The sequence below is a fragment of the Littorina saxatilis genome, linkage group LG17, assembly GCF_037325665.1.
Source record: "Littorina saxatilis isolate snail1 linkage group LG17, US_GU_Lsax_2.0, whole genome shotgun sequence".
Lineage (NCBI taxonomy): Eukaryota > Metazoa > Mollusca > Gastropoda > Littorinimorpha > Littorinidae > Littorina > Littorina saxatilis.
In genome coordinates this window covers 54,772,270-54,798,264 of record NC_090261.1, presented here as the reverse complement: position 1 = coordinate 54,798,264, position 25,995 = coordinate 54,772,270, and the positions used below count along the sequence as shown (strand labels likewise).

Genomic DNA, 25,995 nt, shown 5'->3' with positions numbered 1-25,995 from the left:
GATTTGGTGATACTGTTGCACAACTCGTTCCAGCAAATGGCTTTCTGACACATTCGTTATGACAGGCTTTCTCACCAACACACACAGACATCAGGTCACTCAGTCACTGTGAGGATACTATTATGATCACAACTTTTTATTCACCTATGTGATGATCAGGTACAGGACCTGCTGGCGATGCCAACATAAGTGCATGACATCAAATTAGACAACAAAACCATTCATTCATAAAAGCAAGGATAACCGAATCTACACTTCAGATTCTAAGTCTTTTCACGGACACATGAACCTCTCCTTTGACTGATGAGTTACAAATGTGATTTAACAACACAGCTGAACTGGACCTGCTACAGCCCACAGCCGATTCAAACTTTTCATGTACATATCAATTTTTAAAATGACTTTACCTTCGCTTAAAATGATTCAGAAACCCAAGCTTTATTTAACCCTACAGCGAAACTTGCCTCTTCTTACAGACGAAGTTCTTTGCACAGGCCTTTAATGCATGGTCTAACACAATCGCCAATGCTAATCATGAAATGGCAGAAAGAGACGAGTCAACGTACACAACACTCAACATTAAAAACAACATAAAACAAGTATTCATTGCAAATCAGTGAAACTATTGGAACAAATCCTTCCTCAACAAGTAAAATTGTTAAACTCAGTGTCAAGAGGATTACTCCCGACTTATCATGCACAACGTCAAAAGGAATTTCACTAAATTATACAGCAAAAACTGCTCCGATTACTGTAGTAGCTGCATAAAGATGGACACTTCCACCCTTTTTTTCACATGCACAAAGCACACACACTCGCACAATCCACCCACGCGTTCACCCACATATTCATTCATCATCATTGTCTTCTGTTTTCTGCTGAGCATCTCCGTTGGTCTTGGGTGAAGCATCTCCTTTACGGTCATCAGGAGTCCTGGACCTGGACTTGGACCTAGACTTGGAGCGAGACTTTGAACGAGATCCAGATCTGGAGCGGGAACGAGACTTGGACGCCTTCTTCACGTCGTTCTTCTCCTTATCTGCAGATTTGGACTTGCGTTCCTTGCTGCCAGACTTGGATCTGGACCTTGACTTGCTGCGGGAACGACTGCGGGAATCACTGTGGGACCTGGAACGACGGGAACGGCTGCGAGAGCGTCGGGAGCGGCTGCGGGATCGGCTCTTCCTGCGCCGGCTGCGGGATCTCGAGCGACTGCGGCTGCGAGAGTTTGATTGGCTGTTTACAACATGCCAGAATCCAAGAAAGCATTAAAAAGACTGAATAAAATGTGGGTAAACACTGAGCCAAATGATGATCTGGAGCTCAATGGATGAGGATACAAACTGTACATCAATGACCATTTTAGAGCACATTTAATAAGACTAAGGCCAAATAAATAAAAAAAAGAGACTGCCAACGTTCCAAAATTCAGAATCAAAAAACAAGAAAGGTAGGTGGTTGTTGTTGTTAGTTCTATCAGAATGAATTCACTCGGCTTCCCGACGAGTGGACGTAAACTGAAAGAACTATCAAGATAAGTTTTGTGTGAATATTTGTCTGTTCACTTAAGACTGTTGGGTCGAAATATCTGTGAATGTATTGTTTTGTCAATAACAAACGTTCCAACAACCTACCTTTCTTGTTTTTTGATTAAGACTAAGGCCAACCTGAAATAACATGTTAATCTGGGATGTGGAAATAAACTTGCCTGTGGCGAATAGAACTTAGACTGGGTGATTAATCGCAGCAAGTTTGAATGGTTTTCTCAGGGCTTTGGGGCTAGAAGACATTTTGGAAGGCTAGTGAATCCAAGAAGTGCCTAGTCAATTTTTACACTTCCGCATCCCTGTCAATAATCTTGAATTACCCTTTATTCCATGCGAGTGATCTATTACATTACTAATATTTGACCGTGTGCCAGCTTGCTTACTGGTTATTATAAATCATAATACAGAAGAATTATTTGACAGACAAAAAGCTCACAAACCTGCGTTTTCTGGGGCGATCTTCAACTAGTTTGATTCTGCGCCCGTTGATCTCGGTGTTGTCAAGCTTGTCCAAGGCATTCTTCATGTCCGAGTAGGTGGCAAACTCGATGATTCTGCAGACAAAGGAATGGGCATTTATAACAAAAGAACTATGTTGGGGAGAGAGAGAGAGAGAGAGAGAGAGAGAGAGAGAGAGAGAGAGAGAGAGAGAGAGAGAGAGAGAGAGAGAGAGAGTGAGAGAGAGAGCATGTTCTGGAACAAAATTCTATCAACATCAAATCAGTTTAATAATTATGCAATGAAATTAATATGCGAGAGGAAGGCTTTGGAGCAGAGACAATTTCTTCTTTAATATGGGGGGTAAACTGTGCACTATATGCAGGGGGCCCAGCGACATGTAAATTTGTTGTTGAATTCAATGCCACTTTACATGTGTTGAAAAACAATCCAGTCCACAACTGTGCAAATCCTACAAAAACGGAGCACAACCTGCTTTTACAATTATTGTGTTTATAATCATCTCATTTGATGTAGATTAACAGCTTGCAATGGCTTTATGGAAGTTCCAGCTGATCGATTAGTAACCATTTAACTGATTAAAACAGCAGAGCAGAACATTCTCTGGTCAAAATTCTGAGTTGATGGTATCGGCATGAACATGAAAGGAATACATTTTGTGATTTATTTTATTATAATTGTTCAAAATAGAATTGATTTTTTAGCATTATTAGAAATTAGAATGGAAGATTTATAACATAATGAAAACAAAATTTACAGGACCTGGGCGCCCTGTTAGAAGAGCATCATTAGTTCACTGTCTCAACATACAAGCATATCACCTTCCGGTTCGTTCCAACATCAGATATGCACAAAAATGAAAATGTACACATAATTACAATACGATGTTTTTCAAACAAAACTAAAATGGTCAAAAGGCACTTTAACACTGCAATACACATGAACCAAACTTCACACAACAATCGTCACAAATCTAATAAAATACTGTCTACCACTACAGAAATTCAAATGCCTCATTGTATGCAACAGCTACAGAAGTTGGAAAAGGCGGATGAAATCAGGGAGAGTGCAAGAGAGCATGTCAAGAGAAACGAATTTTAACAGTTATGAATTTGAATTAACATGTCGGGGAGATAGAAAGGATTTGGAGCATGAAACTTTAATACTGGGGTAAACTGTTCACTATATTTGTAACTCACCCTAGAAAGGATTTGGAGCATGAGACTTTAATACTGGGGTAAACTGTTCACTATATTTGTAACTTACCCTTCATTCCTGTGACGCTTGTGTGCATCAGCGTACGTGACTTCTCCCGCCTGGCGCATGTAGTCTTTCAAATCCTTCAGACAGATGAGAGCACAGAACTAATTAATAACTAGAAATGCTGCTTAGGAAAGATTCATCACAGTGCACATCAGCACATTTAGAAAGTAAACACTTTCATAAAAGAACGGCACGCCTTCAACATAAACAGGAAGCAATACTCACATCTCTTCATCCTGGGATTCGATACACCTAACTTCAAACAAAAAGGGCAGTGTAAGGGCATTGTAAACTATGCTGAACTAGTATACAGCCTCTGCTGAAAATGTTGGATTGAGAAGAAGAAAAAAAACCCATCAGCCCTAGCTTTCTTCCCAGCAAATGTTAACTGCTACTTGCAATCCAGGCAGGTGAATGCCTTTTCCCTACAAAAAAGACCAGAAATATATTGACCACATTCACAGTCCCAACTTTAAAAAAATCTGTTATTGCCATGAATACTTAAGGGCAGACCGGGTAGGCAAAATGAGTTATTTTTGGTCTCATACACCTTTTTGGGGTTGTTGCATTTTTCACACCTTTGAACATCCTGGAATGCATTCAATAATCTGCTTTTGTCATTTTAGACATGTATTCATGTAAATAAAACCATTTTCAAACCGATGTTTTGTTGTTTTTGTCTGTGTTTTATCAAAAAAATCGAAAAAATGGTCAACTTTGGATACTCCGTGCTGGTAAATGTGCGCACATGACATGACCCTTCGCTGTTCAAACTGTGTGGAAATTTCCGTTCTTCAAGATGACGTCATCACCGTTGGGGAATTTCCGTTGACATAGGCACAAAGAGAGAGAATCCGTTCCAACCGAAACCCCGGAATTAATATATGCAAATATATGTAGGTCAAAGGCATTTGGCGCAAGCGCAGTAGACAACTTATCAGTCCCCCGGTGTCAACAAATCCATGACGTTTTCACCGATTCAGCAGCATTTTTCAAAGTTTTGAGCTGCGGAGAACAACCCTAACATTGGAAATGTTCGGCATAGTGGCAAGAAATATCAGAGAAAGATGAACCAGCAGCAGCGAACAGTAGAAGGAAGTAACAACACTCCGAAATGAACCAACATGATCGTATTTGAGCAGACGACATTCTAAGATTCTTGACTCGACGAGGTGGGTTTTGCTTCTTTCTCTTTTCGATCTTGTTTGTTTGACAACGTGATTTATTGCACATCGTTATGTTGTTGTTGTTGTAAGAATGTGTTAGGGTTTGCAGGTAAATGATAAACAGTTTGTGTCTGAAGTATTTTGCGGGTTTCTTGATCCAATTTACTGACCATGCCGCCGCCGCACACCCCCCCCCCCCCTCCCTCCCTCGATCATCTCTGTGATATCGTCTTCACAACCCCTATTTTATTGTTCTTCGCTGGCCAGTCCTTGAGAGCTTACTATGGTGTAACATGTCATCAGTATTCTTTGTCTGGGGTCAAACTGAGAAGCAGCATCTGAGCGATGTACGACTGACACAGTTTCTGTTTCTGGTCATTGACCGTAGGAAAATAAGTACCCTACTAGAGAGCGTTCTCTAATTCTAAAGGATTGGTTTACACCAGCATGGCTGACCAACCTATCATTGACAGCAATATTGTTGTCAAATCTTTTCCATTCACTAAGGAATAAAAAAAATAGATCCAATTTACTTCACCAAAGAAAACAAGTCGCGTAAGGCGAAAATACAATATTTAGTCAAGTAGCTGTCGAACTCACAGAATGAAACTGAACGCAACGCAACGCAGCAAGACCGTATACTCGTAGCATCGTCACTCCACCGCCCGTGGCAAAGACAGTGCACGTGGAATTGACAAGAAGAGCGGGGTAGTAGTTGCGCTAAGAAGGATAGCACGCTTTTCTGTACCTCTGTTTGTTTTAACTTTCTGAGCGTGTTTTTAATCCAAACATATCATATCTATATATTTTTGGAATCAGGAACCGACAAGGAATAAGATGAAAGTGTTTTTAAATTGATTTGGAAAAAAAAATTTTGATAATAATTTTTATATATTTAATTTTCAGAGCTTGGTTTTAATCCGAATATAACATATTTATATGTTTTTGGAATCAGCAAATGATGGAGAATAAGATAAACGTAAATTTGGATCATTTTATAAATTTTTATTTTTTTTTACAATTTTCCGATTTTTAATGACCAAAGTCATTAATTAATTTTTAAGCCACCAAGCTGAAATGCAATACCGAACCCCGGGCTTCGTCGAAGAGTACTTGACCAAAATTTCAACAAATTTGGTTGAAAAATGAGGGCGTGACAGTGCCGCCTCAACTTTCACGAAAAGCCGGATATGACGTCATCAAAGACATTTATCAAAAAAATGAAAAAAACGTTCCGAGATTTCATACCCAGGAACTCTCATGTCAAATTTCATAAAGATCGGTCCTGTAGTTTAGTCTGAATCGCTCTACACACACACACAGACAGACAGACAGACAGACGCACATACACCACGACCCTCGTTTCGATTCCCCCTCGATGTTAAAATATTTAGTCAAAACTTGACTAAATATAAAAAAAGAGTTAAACTAAAGGACTGGGGATGCAACTCATGAATCAAAAGCATAAAGATCACCTGCAAACAGTGCTAGGTTTAGGAAATCTGAAAATGTATACACACACACAGAACACACACACACACACACACAAAACAGACAAGAAACAAGCAAATACATAGCAAGTGTGATGAAATAAATTAATTTTAAAAGAAAAATATGAAAAGAAAGAAAGAAAGAAAGAAAATAATTCAGCTAGTTTCAGTATTAGTTCCTGTGTGTATGTGATTGTGTGGTTACTCAAATCCCATAGTAAACTTGACATGTACATTTTGTGATAGGGGCCAATTAATGAATGTCTTTTGTGTGTGTGTGTGTGTGTTCGTCAACCGACATATGTGGGTACGAGCCGCTGAGGTGGTTGTAAGAAAACCCGCCTGGTTCAGTGGTTGGGGGCTGATTGGGATTTCTGATTTACCAGCCTAGCCAAAAAGTTGAGGTACACCCCATGTAACATGGTCATTTGCAAAATAAAGTACAAGCACTTGTTGACGTTTATATTGAGTCTTAAAATTTGCAGCTTATTACAAACAAAAACCATGGACAGTTGTATCAAATATTAAATCAGTGTTTGTGTATTTATTAGGTTGGAGCAAGGGGAGAGCCAGTCCTCCTGTGGTGGCAGCGAGGAGAAAGATTGACCTGATGGAAAAGTTTGCTAAACCGGAACTACCCTCTTCCACAGCAGAAACATCAGCTTTGCCATCTTCTGACCAACCATAAGAAGATACAGATACTTTGCCATCTTCTGACCCATCACAAGCAGATATTGATACTGGTACTGTGCAACGTCACTCCGCTGACATGTGTTGGGCTTTTGTCAACATTGATCAGCTCAATCTATTGCTGAAAGGTTTATATCCTGTACTGAATGCTTGTCTGATAGCAGTCTGATTATGAAAGAATGTGATGCATCAGCCCAAGGATTTGCACAGGCCCTGCATCTGGAGTGCATATGAGTGTCCATTCAAGTCTGCAGTTGTTTACTCTTCTCCCGGTGTTTGCAACGCTTCGGGTGGTAAAGTTGCATTTTAAATAATCCGCGTATGACCAAGTTGGTACATGGAAAGGGACATTCAGCTTTACAGAAATTTGCTGCAGTGTTAGGATTGAGCACAGAAATACTGTAATTAAAATGTTGCAACTTTTGAATGGCTTGATAGTTTTGTTCCATTTGTGTATATATAATTATGTAATGTTGTTGATGTTGAAGCATCATTTCTATGCAATGGAATAAGAAATCAGTGCATCCGTTGGGTTTTTATGAGTCTGACAGTTTGGTTCTGATCAATATTTTCATATCAGCACAAACACAGATAATTGACTTTTTTAATGTTTTCATATAATTTTTTTTTAAATCAAAAAAATCTGATAATTTGATTATCAAATCATTTCCCCTTCATAGTTAAAGTGTTATTCTGGTTAAAAAAAACAAACACCCCATTAATTCAAGCTCTACTGTGGTACTAGTTTACCGGGGTACTAGTGAGACTCTTTTACATGCTGTTTTCTCTACATGTAATTTGAGACAAAATGTGGTAATTAAAATGTTGTAACTTTTGAATGGCAAGATGGATTTGTTCCAATTTTGTATATGTTGTTTATGATTTGTGAAGCACCATTTCTGTGCATGGAATAAGAATACAGTGGATTCCTTGTGTTTTTATGAGTCCGACAGTTTCGTTTTGATTCATATCTGCACTAACATAGATGAGTTTTCAAATGATTTTTTTTAAAAAGTCTGGATAATTTGATCGTCAAATCATTTCCCCATCATAGTAAAGTGGTTATTCTTATAAAAACATATCAATTCAGGCTGCACTGTGCTACTAGTTTGAGGTACTGGTTGGAATCTTTCAAATGCTGTTTTCTCTGAATGTAATTTTCAGACAAACATCTGTAATTAAAATGTTGCAACTTTTGAATGGCTTGATGGATTTGTTTCATTTTTGTTTATGTTGTTTATGATTTGTAAAGCGTCAGTTTTGTGTATGGAATAAGAGTTAAGTGCATTGGTTGGGTTTTTATGAGTCTGACAGTTTGGTTCTGATTCATGTTTTCATATCGGTACAAACAAAGATGGCTGTTTTCATATGATGAATATAAAAAAAATCCTGATAATTTGATTGTCAAATCCTTTTCCCTACATAGTAAAGTGGTCATTCTGATAAAAACATATGAATTCAGGGTGCACTGTGCTACTGGTTTTTTTATGTACTGGTTCAAATCTTTAAAATGCTGTTTTCTCTGAATGTAATTTTCAGACAAAACGCTACAATTAAAATGTTGCAACTTTTGAAAGGCTTGATGGATTTGTTCAGTTTTTGTATATGTTGTTTATGAGTTGTACAGCATCAGTTCTGTGTATGGAATAAGAGTTCAGTGCATTGGTTGGGTTTTTATGAGTCTGACAGTTAGGATTTCATGTATTTTTCTTATCAAAACTGAACCGGTAACTGAAAATGCTAAATTAAAATAATATATTGCTTAGAAATGCTTTTCGATACACAGAATTATTAAACACACACATATTGCTGCAAAGAAGAAAAATTGGATCAAAACATGCACTGGTTCACAAACTGCAACATTTTAAAAAAGCACATTTTATAACGTTTTTCTCACATTTTGGTGAATAAAACCCCCAAAAATTGCTTTTCACTCAAAATTTAAAATGGTTTCCCTTAATTAGGTTATTCTGCTTGCAAAAATCAAACAAGCAGCAAGCTGTTTCCAAAATAAAAAAAAAAAGTGCTTGCCTACCCTGTCCCCCCTTAAGAACCCAAAATGATTGTCATTAGTGGAAGAATGTCAACACTTAAAAAAAAAGAAAAAAAAGAAGCTAAAAACAAATTCTAACCTGACCAACCTGCCTACTGAGAAGGGGGCGAGACAAAAGACACCAAACTAAATGACGATTACCTCGGTGTGCTTTTTGTGCCTACAAGGCCAGGGGAACCCTATCAAGCGGCAGGCGGGCAGGGCTTGGCGTGGACCTCGCAGCACGGGCTCTCAGCGCGTACGCAGACTGGAGAAGGGAGGCCCCCAAACCCTCACAGCCAGCCAGCCAGCCAGAACCAAGCACCTCATCTTTGCCAGTGACCCAGACCCAAAACGCTTGCCAGTGATCTTGATTTTTTTTCTCTTCTTTTTTGTGTGTGCGTGTGGCTTCCAGCACCAGCCAAAAGGTGCCTCCTAGGCTGGCCACGGTCAGACTGATTCTGAGATGCACTGCCATCAGGGGGAAGGAAGAACCCAGGCAAGGACTACCGGTAGAATCTAGATGATGACCCAAGGCATGAGGACTTCACATTTCATTGCCGGCAAAGCCACAGGATTTTTTTTCCGGCCATCTCATCTCAGCCAGCTAGGACCCAACAGTGACCCCTTGATTTCGGAACTTGCATGGGTTGATCAGTGCGAGCGACCCTCAGAAAGATCTTTTCATCACTCTCCCTCAACAGTCAACCCAGAGCTTTCAAATAGGAAAACAACAGCTTGTACATTAAGCAGTTTCACACCACTTCATTCCAACAATCATTTTAAAAATGTGTTTAACATTACAACAGTTTTATGTCTGCCTTTCTCACACACACAAAAAACATTAAAAAAAAAGAAGAAAATTGCTTGTAAAATGGACAGTATGGAACTTAGGACAAGGGAATGTGAATGAATCCTGCCTTCTAAAATGGAGAAGGGTAGTTGCCAAGAGCACCTATTGAACACTATGTACTTCAAAAGGGGAGAGTGTCAAGAAGCTGTCGCCGTCAACTTAATGTACTCTCCAGTGTCCGCCTTACATAGGAAACATTGTTTTCCTTCTTTGCAAACGATTCTCTACAAAAAGACGATTCCTTACAAAATAGAATTTATTTTGTTTCTTTCATTCTGTTCTGTTGGCTGTACTGATCTTATGTTTTGCAACATTGGTCCTGTGCGAACTTTGATATAATCTTGACTTCCAAGTAAGATCATTCTATGCTTCAAAATAATGCTACAGTAGGAGTGTTGAAACAAATACTCAATCGTTGTACAGTACATGAAGAAATTTACGATGGAAACATAATTCTCTGAAAAAAGAGAAGAAAAGAAAGGCAGATAACCGGCATGAAAATGTCAAAGGTAAACAGCGGATAGGAGAAAAACAACTGTGGTAGTTACAGCTCTGGGAGGACTAGAAAAAGATAGAAAAAAAGAAGGAAAAAATGGAAGAGAAAACTTTATTTATTTTAGCATGACCTACTAATTTATACAAATTGCCTGTAATGAAAGCAATTTATACATACCTGCCAACTGACACGTGAAGAGAGATTCTCCACAATCAAACGATACTCAGTCCGTGTCGGCGGTCCATACCTGAAAAGTAACAGGGGGCCCAGGGACGTGTAAATTTATCTTGAATTGAAAGCCACTTTACATGTTAAAAAATTGTCCACAGGTCTACAACTGTGCAAATCCTACAGAAACAGGAGCACAACGTGCTTTTATAATTACTGTGTTTAATTATCATCTAATTTATTGCATTTAAACAGACTGCAATGGCTTGAAGACACCACAACTGATTGATAAATAACCATTTAACTCATTAAAACAGAAAAGAAAATTGTCTGGTCAAAATTCCGAGCTGATGTCAAGCATAATCATGAAAGAAATATATTTAGTGACTTATTTTTATAATTAATCAAGGTAGAATTGTTTTTGTTTTTTAGCATTCTTAGAAAGTAGAATAATGGAAGATTTAAAACATAATGAAAACAAAATCTACAGGACCTGGGCGCCCTGTTATAAGAGCATCATTAGTTCACTGTCTCAACATACAAGCAGATCACCTTCCGGTTCGTTCCAGCATCAGATATGCACAAAAATGAAAATGTGCACATAATTACAATATGATACAAAATTAGAAATGGTCAAAGCGCACTTGAACAGTGCAAAACCAAACTTAACACAATTGTCACAAATCTAATAAAACACTGGCTACCACTAAAGAATTAAAATACCACATTGTATTCTATGTATGCAACAGCTACAAAAGTGGAAACATGCCGATGAAATCAAGTGATTATCATTTATTAACATGACTGTTAGCAGTGAAACAATTCCCAGTATCTACAAAGACAACTTTCAAGAATTACACCCCCCCCCCCCCCCCCCCCCCCCCCAGTTTAGTTCTGGACGGCAGTCTTAAATCACATGTAATAAGGAATAATAAGTAAGAAAATCCACCCAGTACACAAAAGAACAAAATATAGTCCTAAAGATATGGTGTTCAGTGTTGGTTATCAGTCAATGAGAATTATGACCCGAAAGATGGTCCATCATCACACCATCAAAAACCAATTTTTCAAGAAAATCCAAACCATAACCGTAGCAAAGAGGAGGACTTACTTGTCGACCCATCCCGATCTGCGCGAAGATCCACGATCACCGCCGCCACGATCACCACCACCACCGCCATAACCTCCTCCTCCTCCGCCGCCGCCTCCCCCTCCTCCAGAGTAGCTTCCCCCACGCGATGTGCCTCGAGCATGCTCAATGATGACTCTGCAATGTGATTAACCATACCAAAAGGTCAAGTAAATTCACACTTCATTTTTCACGAAAGGCAACTTCAGTGCTTTTGAATAGGAACACATTTCGGATACTAGAAGACCTGCATAACTAAAGAAACAAAATTGGCAATCCAGTACACAGAAGTCTCTAACCACTGGTGCCCATGATCTGTTAGTGGTAAGCCAAACACATACCTTTCACTGCAGAGCTCCTTTCCGTTGAGTTCATACACGGCATCGTCTGCATCCCTGTAGTCCTCAAATTCCTAAAAGACAAATCAAACCGTCAGAGTAGGGATCACCGACTCTATACATTTAAGCCTCCTTCACATGAAATGCTAAAAGAAAGGAAGGAGCGAGCCGGTATAAGGATAGTGGGATCAATCATGGTTTCAACACCATTTCATCAAATGAAGACCTATCAAAGTCATGTTTTTATAAAAAAAAATGTATTTGGTGTTTAACCCATTTGGCCCCGGAGCGCCCGCTAGCGCCCGCTGTTTTTCTGCAGTGGCTGGCCCCGGAGCGCCCGCTACCAGCCGCTAAACACGTGTCTCAGTAGGGCGCGGCCATTGTTGTTGTTATAAACGAGACTCTCGCGGACGAGACTTCGTTGTTTTCGCGACTTCCTTCCGGTTATGCACATGTTTTCTTCTTGAAAATTGGTTCACTGTGAGAGGAGTAGCGATTTTTTGAAACTTCGAAATGGATACACGATCAAACGCAGAGTTTTGGTACGACTTCATGGGGGACTCGGACGATGACAACGATGTTTTTCAGGGATTTACGGACTTAGACCTGTGTAAGGGACACTGTTTTGCTCAGTTTCATTTGGAACTGCTGCAGTAGCAGCCTTCTGCAGCTTTTTCTTTTGTGGAGGTTGGACCCTTGCTGCAAGTCTGTGTGTTTTCAACAGTCTGACACTGTTTTGAAAGAGTATAAGAGACCAGACACTGATGTTGGTGCTTGCGTGAAAGTGAAATTTTGTACTTCTGATTTTTTTTAATACATTCCTGTGCTGTGTAGCTGCAAAAAAAAAAATTGTATTTGAAGGAATGATGTTTTGTGCATCAAGGAAAAATACACAGGTGAGTCAAACTTTTCAAACAGCATTTTATTTCATTTTTTAAATGTTTGTACAAGTGACATGTGACGGAATTACTTCCCTGTACATGGGATTTCATAGTAAAATGGCTGCCGCTGGCCTGGGGTCAAATGGGTTAAGGCCAGGGTCTACCATGAAAAAAGAAAAAAAGTGTTTAAATTTCTTATTTTTTCTTTTTATACTAACATGACCTCTGTTAACTGTACTTTCACTTTTGCATGCTTCAAACTCAATATTATAACTAAAAATATGTTTATTTGTGCATTCTGCATGTGATGCTGTTTGTTTTCTAACACTTTCTGTACTAATTATCTATGCACAAATTTCAATTTGCCATAATATTTTACCTATTGTACGTAGAAAGCTCATTCAAGTACCAAACTGAAGCTCGCAGTCTGCTCTTTCTTGTTGGAAACCACCGAAAACTGTCTAGAACAAAATATTTCATTGGCTGATGCGAACATGAGCCATATAGCAAAGGCCCTTGTAGGTCAAGTCAGCAGCCAATCAGAGCGCTTCTTACAAATCCTGCTTTTTGATGGATGATTTCCGGTTGCCAGACCACGTTTTGTTTTGATTGAGTTTTCCACATTCCTTGACTACACGCAGTAGAAATAATGGGTAAACCGAAGCCAAGGAGGCCTGATCGTCCTGCTAAAAGAAAATTTAATGGAAATCAGCATGCTGGTCCCACGAAAAAGATGATTTGTGAACAGGACTTGCGTTCAGTGACTGAGTCAATCGACGCCAGCTACCAAAACATTATCCCACATGTTCCGACTTCTCCGAGTGATTTACGTGACGTCAAAACATCAGCTTCGAGTGTGAAATTGAAGCAACAAACTCCTGATGTTGTGTTGGACAAAGAAGATAGTTTGACTGGATTCAGGTTTATTGACTTGGAACTTTTGATTGAGTTTGTACAAAAGCTACTATGCCCCGAATGCAAGCGACCGATAGGTGAAAACCAGAGACTGTCTACTGTGGTTGAACACAGAACAAACCAAGCATCAAAAGTTGTGTTTACCTGCCAATGTCAACACAAAGTGGACTTTTTGTCATCAAAGAAGTGTGGAAAAGTGTTTGAAGCCAACAGAAGATTTCCTCTAGCTATTTTCTCACTTGGCAAGAATCATTGTGGAGCCAAACGATTTTTGGGAAACATGAACATGCCACCTCCACCACACAAAAAAAGCTGGCAGAACCATAAGAAGCAGTGTTTGAAGGCGACACGCACAGTTGCATCAGAATGCAGTTCACAGGCTGTAGCAGAGGTGAAAACTAGCAAAGGAACTGATGTGATAGTTTCTGTTGATGGAACCTGGCAGAGAAGAGGTTTTTCAAGTAAGAATGGTGTCGTGACTGTTTTGTCTGTGAATGGACAAAATTCAAAAGTACTTGATACTGTTACGCTAGCAAATTATTGTAATGTTTGTGCTAAGGAAAAAAATAGTCTCAGTGAAATTGACTTTCAGCAGTGGCAAGCACAGCACACAGCTGAAGGCAAGTGTCAGAAAAACCATACTGGTTCAGCTGGCAGCATGGAGCCAGAGGGTGCAGAACGCATTTTTCGGCGGTCTGAAGAAAAACATGGACTCCGCTACACTCACTACCTTGGAGACGGTGACAGCAAGTCATACTCTCGCATCAAGAATGCTGACCCTCCTGTTTACGATGGGGTGGAGATCGCCAAGTTAGAATGCTGCGGACATGTTCAAAAGCGCATGGGACGACAACTTACAAACAAAGTGACTGAATTAAAAACTACCACATTCCAGCATGACGGTAAACAGAAAAAAGGCATTGGTGGCAGAGGGGGGCTGAAAAAAGCAGGCATTCTGACCATTCAAGGCCACTACGGTGCTGCCATTAGGGGCAATGTAGGAAATGTGCCACAGATGAGGAAAGCAATCTGGGCAATATGGGAGCACAGAAACCGGCAACACACCAACTGCGGTAACTGGTGCCCAACAAAAAAGCACAATGGAGTCGACCCAAACAAAAATTCCCTCCCATCCTACATCATGGATGCCATCAAACCAGTGTTTGTAACACTCACTGATGACTCACTTCTCCAGAAATGTGCTCATGGTGGCACCCAGAACACCAATGAGTCATTTCACCACCTCATCTGGGAACGGTGCCCCAAGACAACATTTTGTGGGCGTGACCGCATCGAACTTGCAGTCGCTGATGCGACAATCGTGTTCAACAGTGGAGAAATAAAAAGAACTGACATTTTTGTTGAACTGAAAATGGAGCCTGGATTCTATACCACTATGTGCTTTATGGAATTGGATGGTGCCAGAATACAGAGGGCAGAGGTACAGGGGACTCAAAAAGTCAAGCAACAGCGACAGCAGCGTGCACTGGATAACGCAGAACAGTATGCCGATACTGAGGAATATTATTTGTCAGGGGCCCATGAATAGAGTAAGTGAAAAAATCAGTTTATTGAATGGCATTTCATGTGTACTAACACAACTAACAGTAACAAGCTTGTGCACGACATGTTGATGTTTTCACTTCCATTATTCATACTAAAAGTTCATAATACTTTGACGGCCGTTTTCTCATAACTGTGTTTTTCGTCACTTCAATCACAACTGTCAAGATATTATCAAAACTATTGGTCAGAATTGAATGAAATTTGGCACACTTATTAGTTGTATTGGGATTGATGTTGTGAACCTCTAAACTCAACTATAGTTAATGTATGTTGACATTTTCAAAATTATGATTTTGTGTTCACTTTTATGTGCGCAAAGTCAACACACAAAACAAAAATCTGCTTATGATGGAGGTGCATATCAAACATCTACTTAACAATAGTGTCTGTGCCAAATATCAAGCTTTTCTGAGGATTACTTTTTATAATATCTTGTCAGTTGTAACCCAAACAATTTCCATGTCATGTTTTTGTATGACGTCATTAATTAATTTTACTAACTTGTTTTCCAGCAATATACCTTTTTAGTTAATACTGCATGATTGTACATTGATTCACTCACATGCACACCAAATTTGAAAAAGATCTGGTGAAAGAATTAGATGTTATAGCAATAAGAAATGTAAACACTTTTTTCATTTTTTCATGGTAGACCCTAGCCTTAATGTCGTTTTCAACCACAAAGTTTATATCGCGACGGGGGAAGGTGGGAGATGGGATAGAGCCACTTGTCAATTGTTTCTTGTTCACAAAAGCACTAATCAAAAATTTGCTCCAGGGGCTTGCAACGTAGTACAATATATTACCTTACTGGGAGAATGCAAGTTTCCAGTACAAAGGACTCAACATTTCTTACATACTGCTTGACTAAAATCTTTACAACAAGAAGAGCAAACGCTCGATCGAGTCACTTTCGCAGTTCTGAATATTATATGAGGCATCAGATGGACAGGAAGAAATTGCTATTCACAACACAATGAGTCACGTTCACATAAAATTTGAGCCCGGTCACTTTTATAGTTTCCGAGAAAAGCCCAACGTTAAGTTGTGTGTTGCCGAACAGAAAAGGCTAGTTATCTCCCTTGTTTTTCTGATAACGTTCGTAAAAGGCTACAGATGTAAATACTTTGATGTAAAGAATAATCCTACAAAGTTTCAATCACATCCGATGAACTTTGTCAAAGATATAAAATGTCTAATTTTTCCTTTGACGCTGACCTGTGACCTTGAAAAAGGTCAAAGGTCAACGAAACCATCGTTAAAGTGTAGAGGTCATTGGAGGTCACGACTAAACAAAATATGAGCCGGATCGCTTTGATAGTTTCCGAGAAAAGTCCAACGTTAAGGTGGTGTCTACGGACGGCCGGCCGGCCGGCCAGACAGACTAACACTGACCGATTACATAGTCACTTTTTCTCAAGTGACTCAAAAATTGACTATATTCTATACAAGAAACACCTAACAAGGGTAAAAGGAGAAACAGAATCCGTTAGTCGCCTCTTACGACATGCTGGGGAGCACCGGGTAAATTCTTTCTCGTCCCAACCAATATGGGACTCCCCCTAACCCGCATGGGGTAGTCATGGGGGTGGGGGATGCAATCAAACACAAAAGCTAAAAAGATGGCAGACCAAGACATCAAAAGCACAGTTTCCGAAGCTATACATTCAGCAAGCATTGAAGCAGTTTTTCCATGTACTAAAACACGAATGATAATGCAGCTTATACTTGTAGAGAAAGCTAGAATACTCACAACAAATCCATATCCGTTCTTCAGCATGATGTCGTTAATTCTGCCATAACCACGGAAAAAACGTTCAACATCTTTCTCTCTTGCCTGGTATGGCAAACGCCCGATATACACCCTGGTGCCCATTCTGAAAACATCACATGAAAAAAGTATTTACAAAAAATAACCTACAGAAAAAGTAGTCAGGCACAGAAAATAAAATAGGTGATTACACCATGAATATGAAACCTTCATAAAATCATTGAGGCAATTAGACCCCCCTCCCCCCCCCCCCCCCCCCCCCCCCCGGAACTGTTCCTTTTCAAATGTTAAAGGTTGACCATCTGTCAAAATGTCCCTGCTACAAACAAATTTGTTCATTCACAAGATCTACATGCAAACACTATCAAACAGTAGATCAGAGAATGAAGCCCGAGAATGACACTGCTAGTGATGATTGCAAATGAACAATAGCCAATACCTAGTGAAGTTTGTCTGGAAGGGACTGACAAAATCAGACAGCCTGCCTGTCTTGCTAATTATCTTCCATCTTCATATTGCACTTGCACTGAGCCTGGGTGCAACAAAGCAGCCAAGCTAGGTTATTGCTAGTGCCAGCAGCAAATTCTGTTATTGCTAGGAATTGTTTGAAGCCTGCATCCAGATTGCATTAGGAATAAGAAACTGCATGAAAGCTCTGGGACGACTGAAGAGTGAGCTAGGTGAACTGTCTCACTGATATCTTGCGTGAACTGCTAAGATTCCACAAAGGTCTCTTCTTACTGAAGTTTGTAAGGAAGGGACTGACAAAATCAGGCACATACTGCCTGTTTTGCTAATTATCTCCCATCTTTATATTGCACATGCACTGAGCCTGGGTGCAACAAAGCAGCCAAGCTAGATGATTGCTAGTGCCTGCAACAAGTTCTGTCATCTCCAGGATTTGTTTTGTGAAGCCCACTGCCAGTTACGCGTTAGGAATAGGAAACTGAACAAGCTCCTGCATCCAGTTGACGCATGATGTTACAATCGCCCACTGAGCTAACCCTGGTCACTGTCTTTTGGAGTAAAAAGAGAAATCTTAACTTTGAATATCATAATTGAGCCTGTGACAAAAGGTCGTTCGGTATACCCTTGTGCATTTGCAAAGATAATAAAATGTTTTCACAAAAGCTTTACTATTTTTGTGCTCGTTTGTTGTTTTGAATATACCCATAAGAGATACATATGACAACATGTTGTCTGTGAATCTGGATGTTATGTAAAAAAATTAAAAAAAAGTATAAATATATTCTCTTTGTTTCCCTCCCGAGAACGTGTCCGGTGTGTTCACCTACTTTGTTGATAAAAAAAATCCGAAATCATAAGCACTAATTTTTAGCAAGTAAACACACAACTGAGGTTTTAAAAATACACCTCAGTCAACATTATGGTTAAGCTGTTGTAAATTCGGATGATTTTGATCCAAAAGAATCAGTCAGTCGGTTTGACTCGCGTATGTCCCACCGATGTGTTTCCCATTTATCTTTTTTTGTTTTCACCTGATCGCTTCCTGGACAAGTTTAAACATGTTTTCCTTTATAAACAACAGTAATAACGATAAAACTATATACTGCATATTGGAAAGTTTGAACATCACCGGTATTTTGAAAAAATGTGTGCCGTGGCTGATAGTTTGTCCGAACGTCACGACCAAAGATTCACCGATTTTTCCACTACACAATGCGTAGCTGGTCCGATCTTAGCTTTTGCATAAACCGGAACATGCCGGATGTAAGGAAAGCCTCGCTGTCAGTTCCAAAAATTGGCCACACGATCACGTGAAGGTAAGAGACTGTAGTATGTCCGTTTGATTCTAGTTTGTTAATAACACCACGACCGACAGAATCGTCACAACCAACTACTGCTTTGACTATTAATCATAGATTAGACACTTTTCAGAGCTTCTGTTAAATTCCAATCGAAAACAGTGACGTCTATAATAATATTTTACATTTATACTGCGCCTAAGGCCAAAAAAAAAAAATTGTCTGTTTCTGGTCACCCGACCGACCCTAAATTTCGGCGCCGACCCTAAACTTTTTTTTTCCAAACTCAAATTTTTTTAATTTGTTTTGGTGGTAAAGGACAGGGTGAGAAAATGAACAACAAAAACGTGTGAAAACGAAAGTCCGCTGACGATTTGTAAATGTGTTGAGTGTCTTGTCTCTATGTATAGTGAATCCAGTCTCTTTGCGCGATTTTTAAAGTTAGTTTTATTGGTCTACATTTGGGGTAAAAAAAAAATTTAAAAAAAAAATAAAAATAAAAATTCCCGACCCACCGACCCTATTTTTTTTAGCCATGTTACCAGAAACAGACAATTTTTTTTTTTGGCCTAATGCACAATGACCCCAAAGCGCTTACAACCAATTACAATAAATTGTGTTGACGGTTGCATGTGTTTGGCTCATTAAAAATTCCCTTACACTGCAGATAAACATTTATAACAAACTTGAAATGATACAAGAAGGCAATGGGTGTCGATCAAAATATATATTTGAAGGAAACTTTCTTTTTTATATTTAGTCAAGTTTTGACTAAATATTTTAACATCGAGGGGGAATCGAAACGAGGGTCGTGGTGTATGTGCGTGTGTCTGTGTGTGTGTCTGTGTGTGTGTGTGTGTAGAGCGATTCAGACTAAACTACTGGACCGATCTTTATGAAATTTGACATGAGAGTTCCTGGGTATGAAATCCCCGAACGTTTTTTTCATTTTTTTGATAAATGTCTTTGATGACGTCATATCCGGCTTTTCGTGAAAGTTGAGGCGGCACTGTCACGCCCTCATTTTTCAACCAAATTGGTTGAAATTTTGGTCAAGTACTCTTCGACGAAGCCCGGGGTTCGGTATTGCATTTCAGCTTGGTGGTTTAAAAATTAATTAATGACTTTGGTCATTAAAAATCTGAAAATTGTAAAAAAAAATAAAAATTTATAAAACGATCCAAATTTACGTTTATCTTATTCTCCATCATTTGCTGATTCCAAAAACATATAAATATGTTATATTCGGATTAAAAACAAGCTCTGAAAATTAAATATATAAAAATTATTATCAAAATTTTTTTTTCGAAATCAATTTAAAAACACTTTCATCTTATTCCTTGTCGGTTCCTGATTCCAAAAACATATAGATATGATATGTTTGGATTAAAAACACGCTCAGAAAGTTAAAACGAAGAGAGGTACAGAAAAGCGTGCTATGCAGCATAGCGTAACCACTACCCCGCTCTTCTTGTCAATTTCACTGCCTATGCCGTGAGCGGTGGACCACGAGTATACGGTCTTGCTGCGTTGCATTGCGTTCAGTTTCATTCTGTGAGTTCGACAGCTACTTGACTAAATATTGTATTTTCGCCTTACGCGACTTGTTTTACATTGTAAATGTTCACATTTAAAAGTATGTCCATTGCAGGGTGGTGACAACCAACAGCGGAAATGATGTATTTGTAACTAATATCAAAAGACATGTTCCTTTTTAAATTTAGTCAAGTTTTGACTAAATGTTTTAAAATAGAGGGGGGAATCGAGACGAGGGTCGTGGTGTATGTGTGTGTGTGTAGAGCGATTCAGAGTAAACTACTGGACCGATCTTAATGAAATTTTTCATGAGAGTTCCTGGGTATGATATCCCTAGACAATTTTTTCATTTTTGGCTCACGTAAGTGTAGCCTATGCGATGATAAACTTTGTCTGTCTGTGCGTGCGTGCGTGCGTGCGTATGTATGTGTGTATGTCTGTGGTAGAAACTTTAACATTTCCGAGTCTATGAATTACGTCAGTCTCGGTCAAAAGTGTTCGACGTGTGTGATAGAAACTATTTGAAGACGTCACATTATGACGTAAGAGGGTTAGACGTCACGCAAAGGAATTACTGAAAGTCTCGGTCATTGTTATTGTGAGCGGGCCGAGACTTCTTGGCAGATCCAGGGTCTCGCTTTCTTGCATATAGTTTCACCTATGCTTACTGTGTGTGTGTGTGTGTGTGTGTGTGTGTGTGTGTGTGTGTGTGTGTGTGTGTGTGTGTGTGTGTGTGTATGTGTGACGGAGTGATTGAGTTTGTGTTACTGTTTGTCGATTTCTTACGTGAGCCTTGAAGGCTTCGCCTCTTGTTTCTATAAATGTCTTTGATGACATCATATCCGGCATTTTGTAAAAGTTGAGGCGGCACTGTCACACCCTCATTTTTTAATCAAATTGATCGAAATTTTGGCCAAGCAATCTTCGACGAAGGCCATACTTTGGGATTGCATTTCAGCTTGGAGGCTTAAAAATTAATTAATGAATTTGGTCATTAAAAATCTGAAAATTGTAATTAAAATTATTTTTTTTATAAAACGATCCAAAATTACGTTTATCGTATTCTTCATCATTTTATGATTCCAAAAACATATAAATATGTTATATTTGGATTAATAACAAGCTCTGAAAATTAAAAATATAAAAATTATGATTAAAATCAAATTTTCGAAATCGATTTAAAAACAATTTCATCTCATTCCTTGTCCGTTCCCGATTCCAAAAACATATGTGCACATCTACAATACTGGAAACAGGCAGTAAAACAACAGAGTCCTGACTTTAAGCTTGTGTTGTAGCTTACTGGGCACAACCTTGTTCATGTTTACAATTTGATATGTTTATGTACATGTTTGTAAACCATAATAAAGGTTTGAACCTCACTGTTTGCGTTTGTCTGATTTTTTATGCAATTTATATTGTTGGTTTTTGTGACAAAAATAGCATCAGAAAGCGGGACATAATTTTGAAGAAGAAGTGAAGTGCTCAGTGCATTTAAAACTAGCAGCAAAGAAGTAAACTCTGTGTATAATGATAGTATATATTAAACACTTTACCTAATGAACACATCTCCATTACACAAATTCGTGACATTTGACCTTTGATGCAGGTCAAAATAATGATGTTTGCACGTTACATTCGTTTCCACTTGCATCAACTGAGTTGTGTTCTGCTTCCAGAACACAGAAGTGCTTCAGTAGAACAATATTTTGTTTAGAATGCATCACACACTATCAGTCTTTCTAAAACTAGTGCAATTCACGATGAAAAGTTAAACACGGTACCACTAGAGGAACGCGTATCTGGCAAATCACGTTTAGTCTCCACCTGTGACGTCCGCAACACTGCCGCTCAACCCATCCAGGAAGCTGACGCACTTGTGTTTTGCACCCTGAATCGGAAGAGCGTGAGTAAGCGGTCAGCGTGTAGACCACAAATTGCAAGATGCGTGGACACGCTAAAACAAACGAGCATCATTGGTCGAATAGTTTCCACTGACGCGGTGTGCCGTACAACACATTCGTTCGGGGTTACGCCACGTGCCTGCATCTCACGCTAGCTGTGGCCTTCTACAAAGCTTATTGAGGTAAGTGTTATCATTAATGCTCATCATGTATTGATAAAAGTGCCACTGATTGAACATTTAGTCCCTCCAACAGAAATATTCCTTGATGATTGTCCGAGATAGTGTGTACTCTTGTCGTCTGCTTTCGTCTCCACGGTGACGAACGAGCAACCCAAATCAATATTCTCGCAAAACTACAATATTGTTAACTGATTTTTGTAGAAATCAAATGAAGAAGGTTTGGTTAATAAATAATAACTGACGTCCATTTGGAATTTAATGTGCACGGCCCAATCTGATCGGACGTTTTTAAGAAACGAAAATCAGACCTTTTTGGTTTCTGTTGTGACGTTCAGAACAACGAAACATGATATTCGGAGTAATAATAAAAGCATGTTAGTTCTGCAAGTTTGTTTGCATACATTATTAATAAATCACCAATAAAAGCGCGGTCTTGTTGGTTCTAAAAGAAATTAAAGCAAGCATGCAGAAAAATAATCCATTTGGGGTCGCGTATCAGTAGATTTCGTTTCTCCTGTGACATACGCTCTCGAACACGCGTGCGAAGTATCAGATCTAAGTCTATAAAATGCAAAAGCAAACAAATGTTTTCCTTTGATTTCGTATTTCATATATGGCATGTGCATTTTAAGTTTTTAAATGTGCTGCCCGAAATTTGGCGTTTTGTAAACGGGAGTCACAGTGGAGACGAAGTTTAATCGCAGCAGTTGTTTCCTTGTGACCTACGTCACAGTTAGTTTGCGGCCTGTATTTATTGTTTACTTTGGAAGTTGTATGCCTAAAGCATATCATTTATAATACTTTTAGACTTGTCTAAACAAATAGTTTAAAAAAAGAGGCTGTCTTTTGTAGTAAAACTAAGAGATATGTTTGTTGGTTACCATGGAAGCTACTTACACTTCTCTCATGGCTTCTTCGTACCATACGCTTCTGATTATCGATTTTGGTACTGATTTGTAACTTGCAGATGGCCCTTTTGTTTGTAAAACTTGATATCTCATATTTTATGCACATTCTGGTGCATGTTTCAATGCAAAAAGAGTTAGTTTCTGAGCAAGCATTTCTTTACAGCAGTCCCTGCAATGATGAAGGCCCTCCGAGAAAGACAGTGAAAAATCGGCCACCGTTCTCAGCATCGCGTATCTGTGTGTAACCTCTTTCATTGACAAGATACTCTTGTTTCCCTGCAGCCTTGACCAGTGAGTCGGTTACCTACAGCACCAAACAGTGCATGGCTGGGGGGAGAGAGAGAGAGAGAGAGAGGGGGGGGGGGGGGGGGGTAGCTGGTTAAACTCAGTGGGGTGTCCGGTGTCACTGAAGTCAGCAGGAAGAGCATTGGAGAGAAATAGAGAGGTGTACTCTTCCAAACAATTTCCAAGGATCAGTTGTCAGGGCTTAGGGTAGTCAGTGAGGGAGAGTGAGAGCGGTTTGTGTACAGTCCGACTGAAGAGTGAAAAGTCGACTGAAGAGTGAAAAGTCGCTGCCACAAGATCGACATGCAGTCAATAAAGCCAGACAAGAAGAATGATTATGACATGCGGCTCTATCTGCTGGTTTTTTTTTAATTCAAACTGGTTTTCAACGCTTATTCTCACAAAGCATCTGCACACCTGCCTCTGCCTCTGTGCTGTGTTTGTGTGGCTGCTTTCGTATGATGTCAGTGCATGGTGAGTGCCTTGTCACCACTTCCCCACCTTTTTCAGAATGTTTTCTTGGAGTTGGATAATTCTCCTTACTCCTCGCCCCCTCCTTACTCCTCGCCCCCTCCTAACTTCAGTTCATACTGGCTTTATTGCGTGCCGACTGACCAGTCGGTGTGGCGTCCGTGTAGAGAAGAAGGGAATAAGGTTACACAATGCGCTAGTGTGAGACGCCAAGTTTCGTGTTTCGAGTTGCTGTAGTAAATAGAGAGTAAACTTTGTCTTTGGGACTGACTTTCTGTTGTGTGCTATCCGTCTTTCGACTTACGTAAGAGAAATCCCATTTCGAGCTCAGGGTACTTTGTACACATAGATAAAGAGGGATAATTCCGGACCAGAATTTCTTTGTGTGCTACTGCGCGAATTTTTGACTTAACCGTTTTGTGAGTTAGCTGGATTTGCCTGTATGTAATACTTGCAGCAAAGGTGATCAGTTTTCATTTTGATTTTTTCTCTGCATACTTTTTATTATTATGGATTCATTTATTTTTCAGTTTCAGACTTCTAGTACAATAATGTTCTGCATTTTGTTTTCAGTACAAGTTCCCTCAGCTTTCTGCAGATGCTTACCAACAGACTGAAGTTGCACAACTCACCGGACATTATTCCAGGTGTGATTTTACTTTCTGATTTCACTGTTCAGATCTTATTCGCATAGATTTCTCCACAAAATAGATTTAAGCTCTCGGACAGTGTTTTAATTTTTAGAGGAAAGTCTTCCTATCCAATAAAGTACACTTGTAATTATTCTTTGATTGCAGAAAAAGTTATCTTGCAATCGTCCTTGGTATTGTGAGTGGAGTGAGGGGATGATGTACTCAGAACTTGCTTGTGGAGGTTTTGCATAACCCTGTATGTTCTGTCCTCTTTCAGCATTCAGCATGGCAGCTGGGTGGAGGTCACTTTCACCACTGTACGAGGCAACACCGAAGTATACAGTGGGGTGGTGGTGGGACTCAGACCAGGGGAGGCCGTGTCAACTTTCTTGGGAAGAAGGGAGATGCATACATCTTCCCAGACGTGGAGGACATTTCATGTGTGGATGCTGGCAGCGTTAGACTGCTAAATGTCCCAACTGTCGGCCGTAGAGGGCAACATATGTTTGACTGATTTTTTATGCACATCATCTTTTGATTATCGTGGATGAACATAGTTTTTACGCTGGTTTCTTTTTCATGTTTTTACAACACATTTTTGTACTCCTGGAGCATCTTGCATCATTTCTTAAATTGTTCTTCGGTAACTACCCACCCTTTCCCATCATAAGTGTGCATTTCAGCAGTTCTAAAACTTGTGGAGCCACGACCTTCTTTTACTCCTAATCTCTCAGTTTTTATCACTGTCTGGTATTGATTATGTTGGTATATGGTGTATTTGATAAATTTATCAATAATTGACAGAAATTTAAAGTTTTTTTGTGTGTTTTATTGCATGATGTCAATTTTTACAGTCACATGACGCACACGCGTCAGTCTCAATGTTAACACTCAAATCATCTTCAATCACAACACATTTTTAGAAAATGATAAGAAAAATGGTCCTTTTCATGCTCCTAACTCAGTGTGCTTTATGTTTTCACCATGAAGGCCATGACACCTCTGCGCATCTGAAAACATCACAATAGACACAAAGAAATGTGTGATTTCCTCCATTTGGGTTCCACGTGACATACAGAACACTTGGTTATTCACACAAAATGAATAATGTGTAAGTAACTGCAACAACATAAAAACAACTGTCTTTGTATGACAAAAACAATATATGAAAGACCTGCATACAATGCTGTTATCATAGTGTAGGTGAAATTGTTTATCCCCTCTGTTGCGTATGTCACGGTTTCCACTATAGTCATTGGTACTGCGTGGAAAATGAATAGGTTTTTCTTCTCATGTTTCACTTAGGATACAAGACCTTGAATGTCTGCCAACATTGCAAAATAATTTCAGCAGGAATATTGGTTCATTGTTTGAATAACTATACCAGGTGGAAACCATGTGACATACAAGACACCACTCACGTTGGTTAACTCTTGGTGATGTTTTAATGAAACCGGCATGTGCTTTGTTTATTAATTGCATTAAGGCATTAAAATAGTATCTAAACTTTAAGAAAAAGTGGGTTTGGCTTTGTTTTTATAATGTTT

General features: G+C 39.3%; 2 protein-coding genes and 1 long non-coding RNA gene across 3 annotated transcripts in view; 2 read left to right on the top strand and 1 right to left on the bottom strand.

Annotated features, from left to right (window-relative positions):
- Nucleotides 1-120: 120 nt before the first annotated feature.
- The window catches only part of LOC138952585 (serine/arginine-rich splicing factor 5-like), a 30,100-nt gene continuing 4,225 nt past the window's right edge, over nucleotides 121-25,995 (bottom strand). The window contains exons 2-9 of the mRNA XM_070324273.1: nucleotides 16,747-16,870; nucleotides 11,635-11,705; nucleotides 11,276-11,431; nucleotides 10,532-10,666; nucleotides 10,174-10,276; nucleotides 3,273-3,346; nucleotides 1,988-2,101; nucleotides 121-1,236 (exon numbers count right to left, since the gene is read on the bottom strand). Of these exons, the coding sequence (XP_070180374.1) occupies nucleotides 849-1,236; nucleotides 1,988-2,101; nucleotides 3,273-3,346; nucleotides 10,174-10,276; nucleotides 10,532-10,666; nucleotides 11,276-11,431; nucleotides 11,635-11,705; nucleotides 16,747-16,869 (1,164 nt within the window). The 5' untranslated portion in view covers nucleotide 16,870 and the 3' untranslated portion in view covers nucleotides 121-848. The remainder of the gene's footprint in view (nucleotides 1,237-1,987; nucleotides 2,102-3,272; nucleotides 3,347-10,173; nucleotides 10,277-10,531; nucleotides 10,667-11,275; nucleotides 11,432-11,634; nucleotides 11,706-16,746; nucleotides 16,871-25,995) is intronic.
- On the top strand, nucleotides 12,691-15,654 carry LOC138951626 (uncharacterized). The gene has a single exon (XM_070323157.1). The coding sequence runs from the start codon at nucleotides 13,162-13,164 to the stop codon at nucleotides 14,974-14,976; it is 1,815 nt and encodes a 604-aa protein (XP_070179258.1). The 5' UTR covers nucleotides 12,691-13,161; the 3' UTR covers nucleotides 14,977-15,654.
- Nucleotides 21,439-24,873, top strand: LOC138951624 (uncharacterized). Its single transcript, XR_011451187.1, has 3 exons — nucleotides 21,439-22,152; nucleotides 24,390-24,463; nucleotides 24,726-24,873. It is a non-coding gene; the product is annotated as an uncharacterized lncRNA (long non-coding RNA).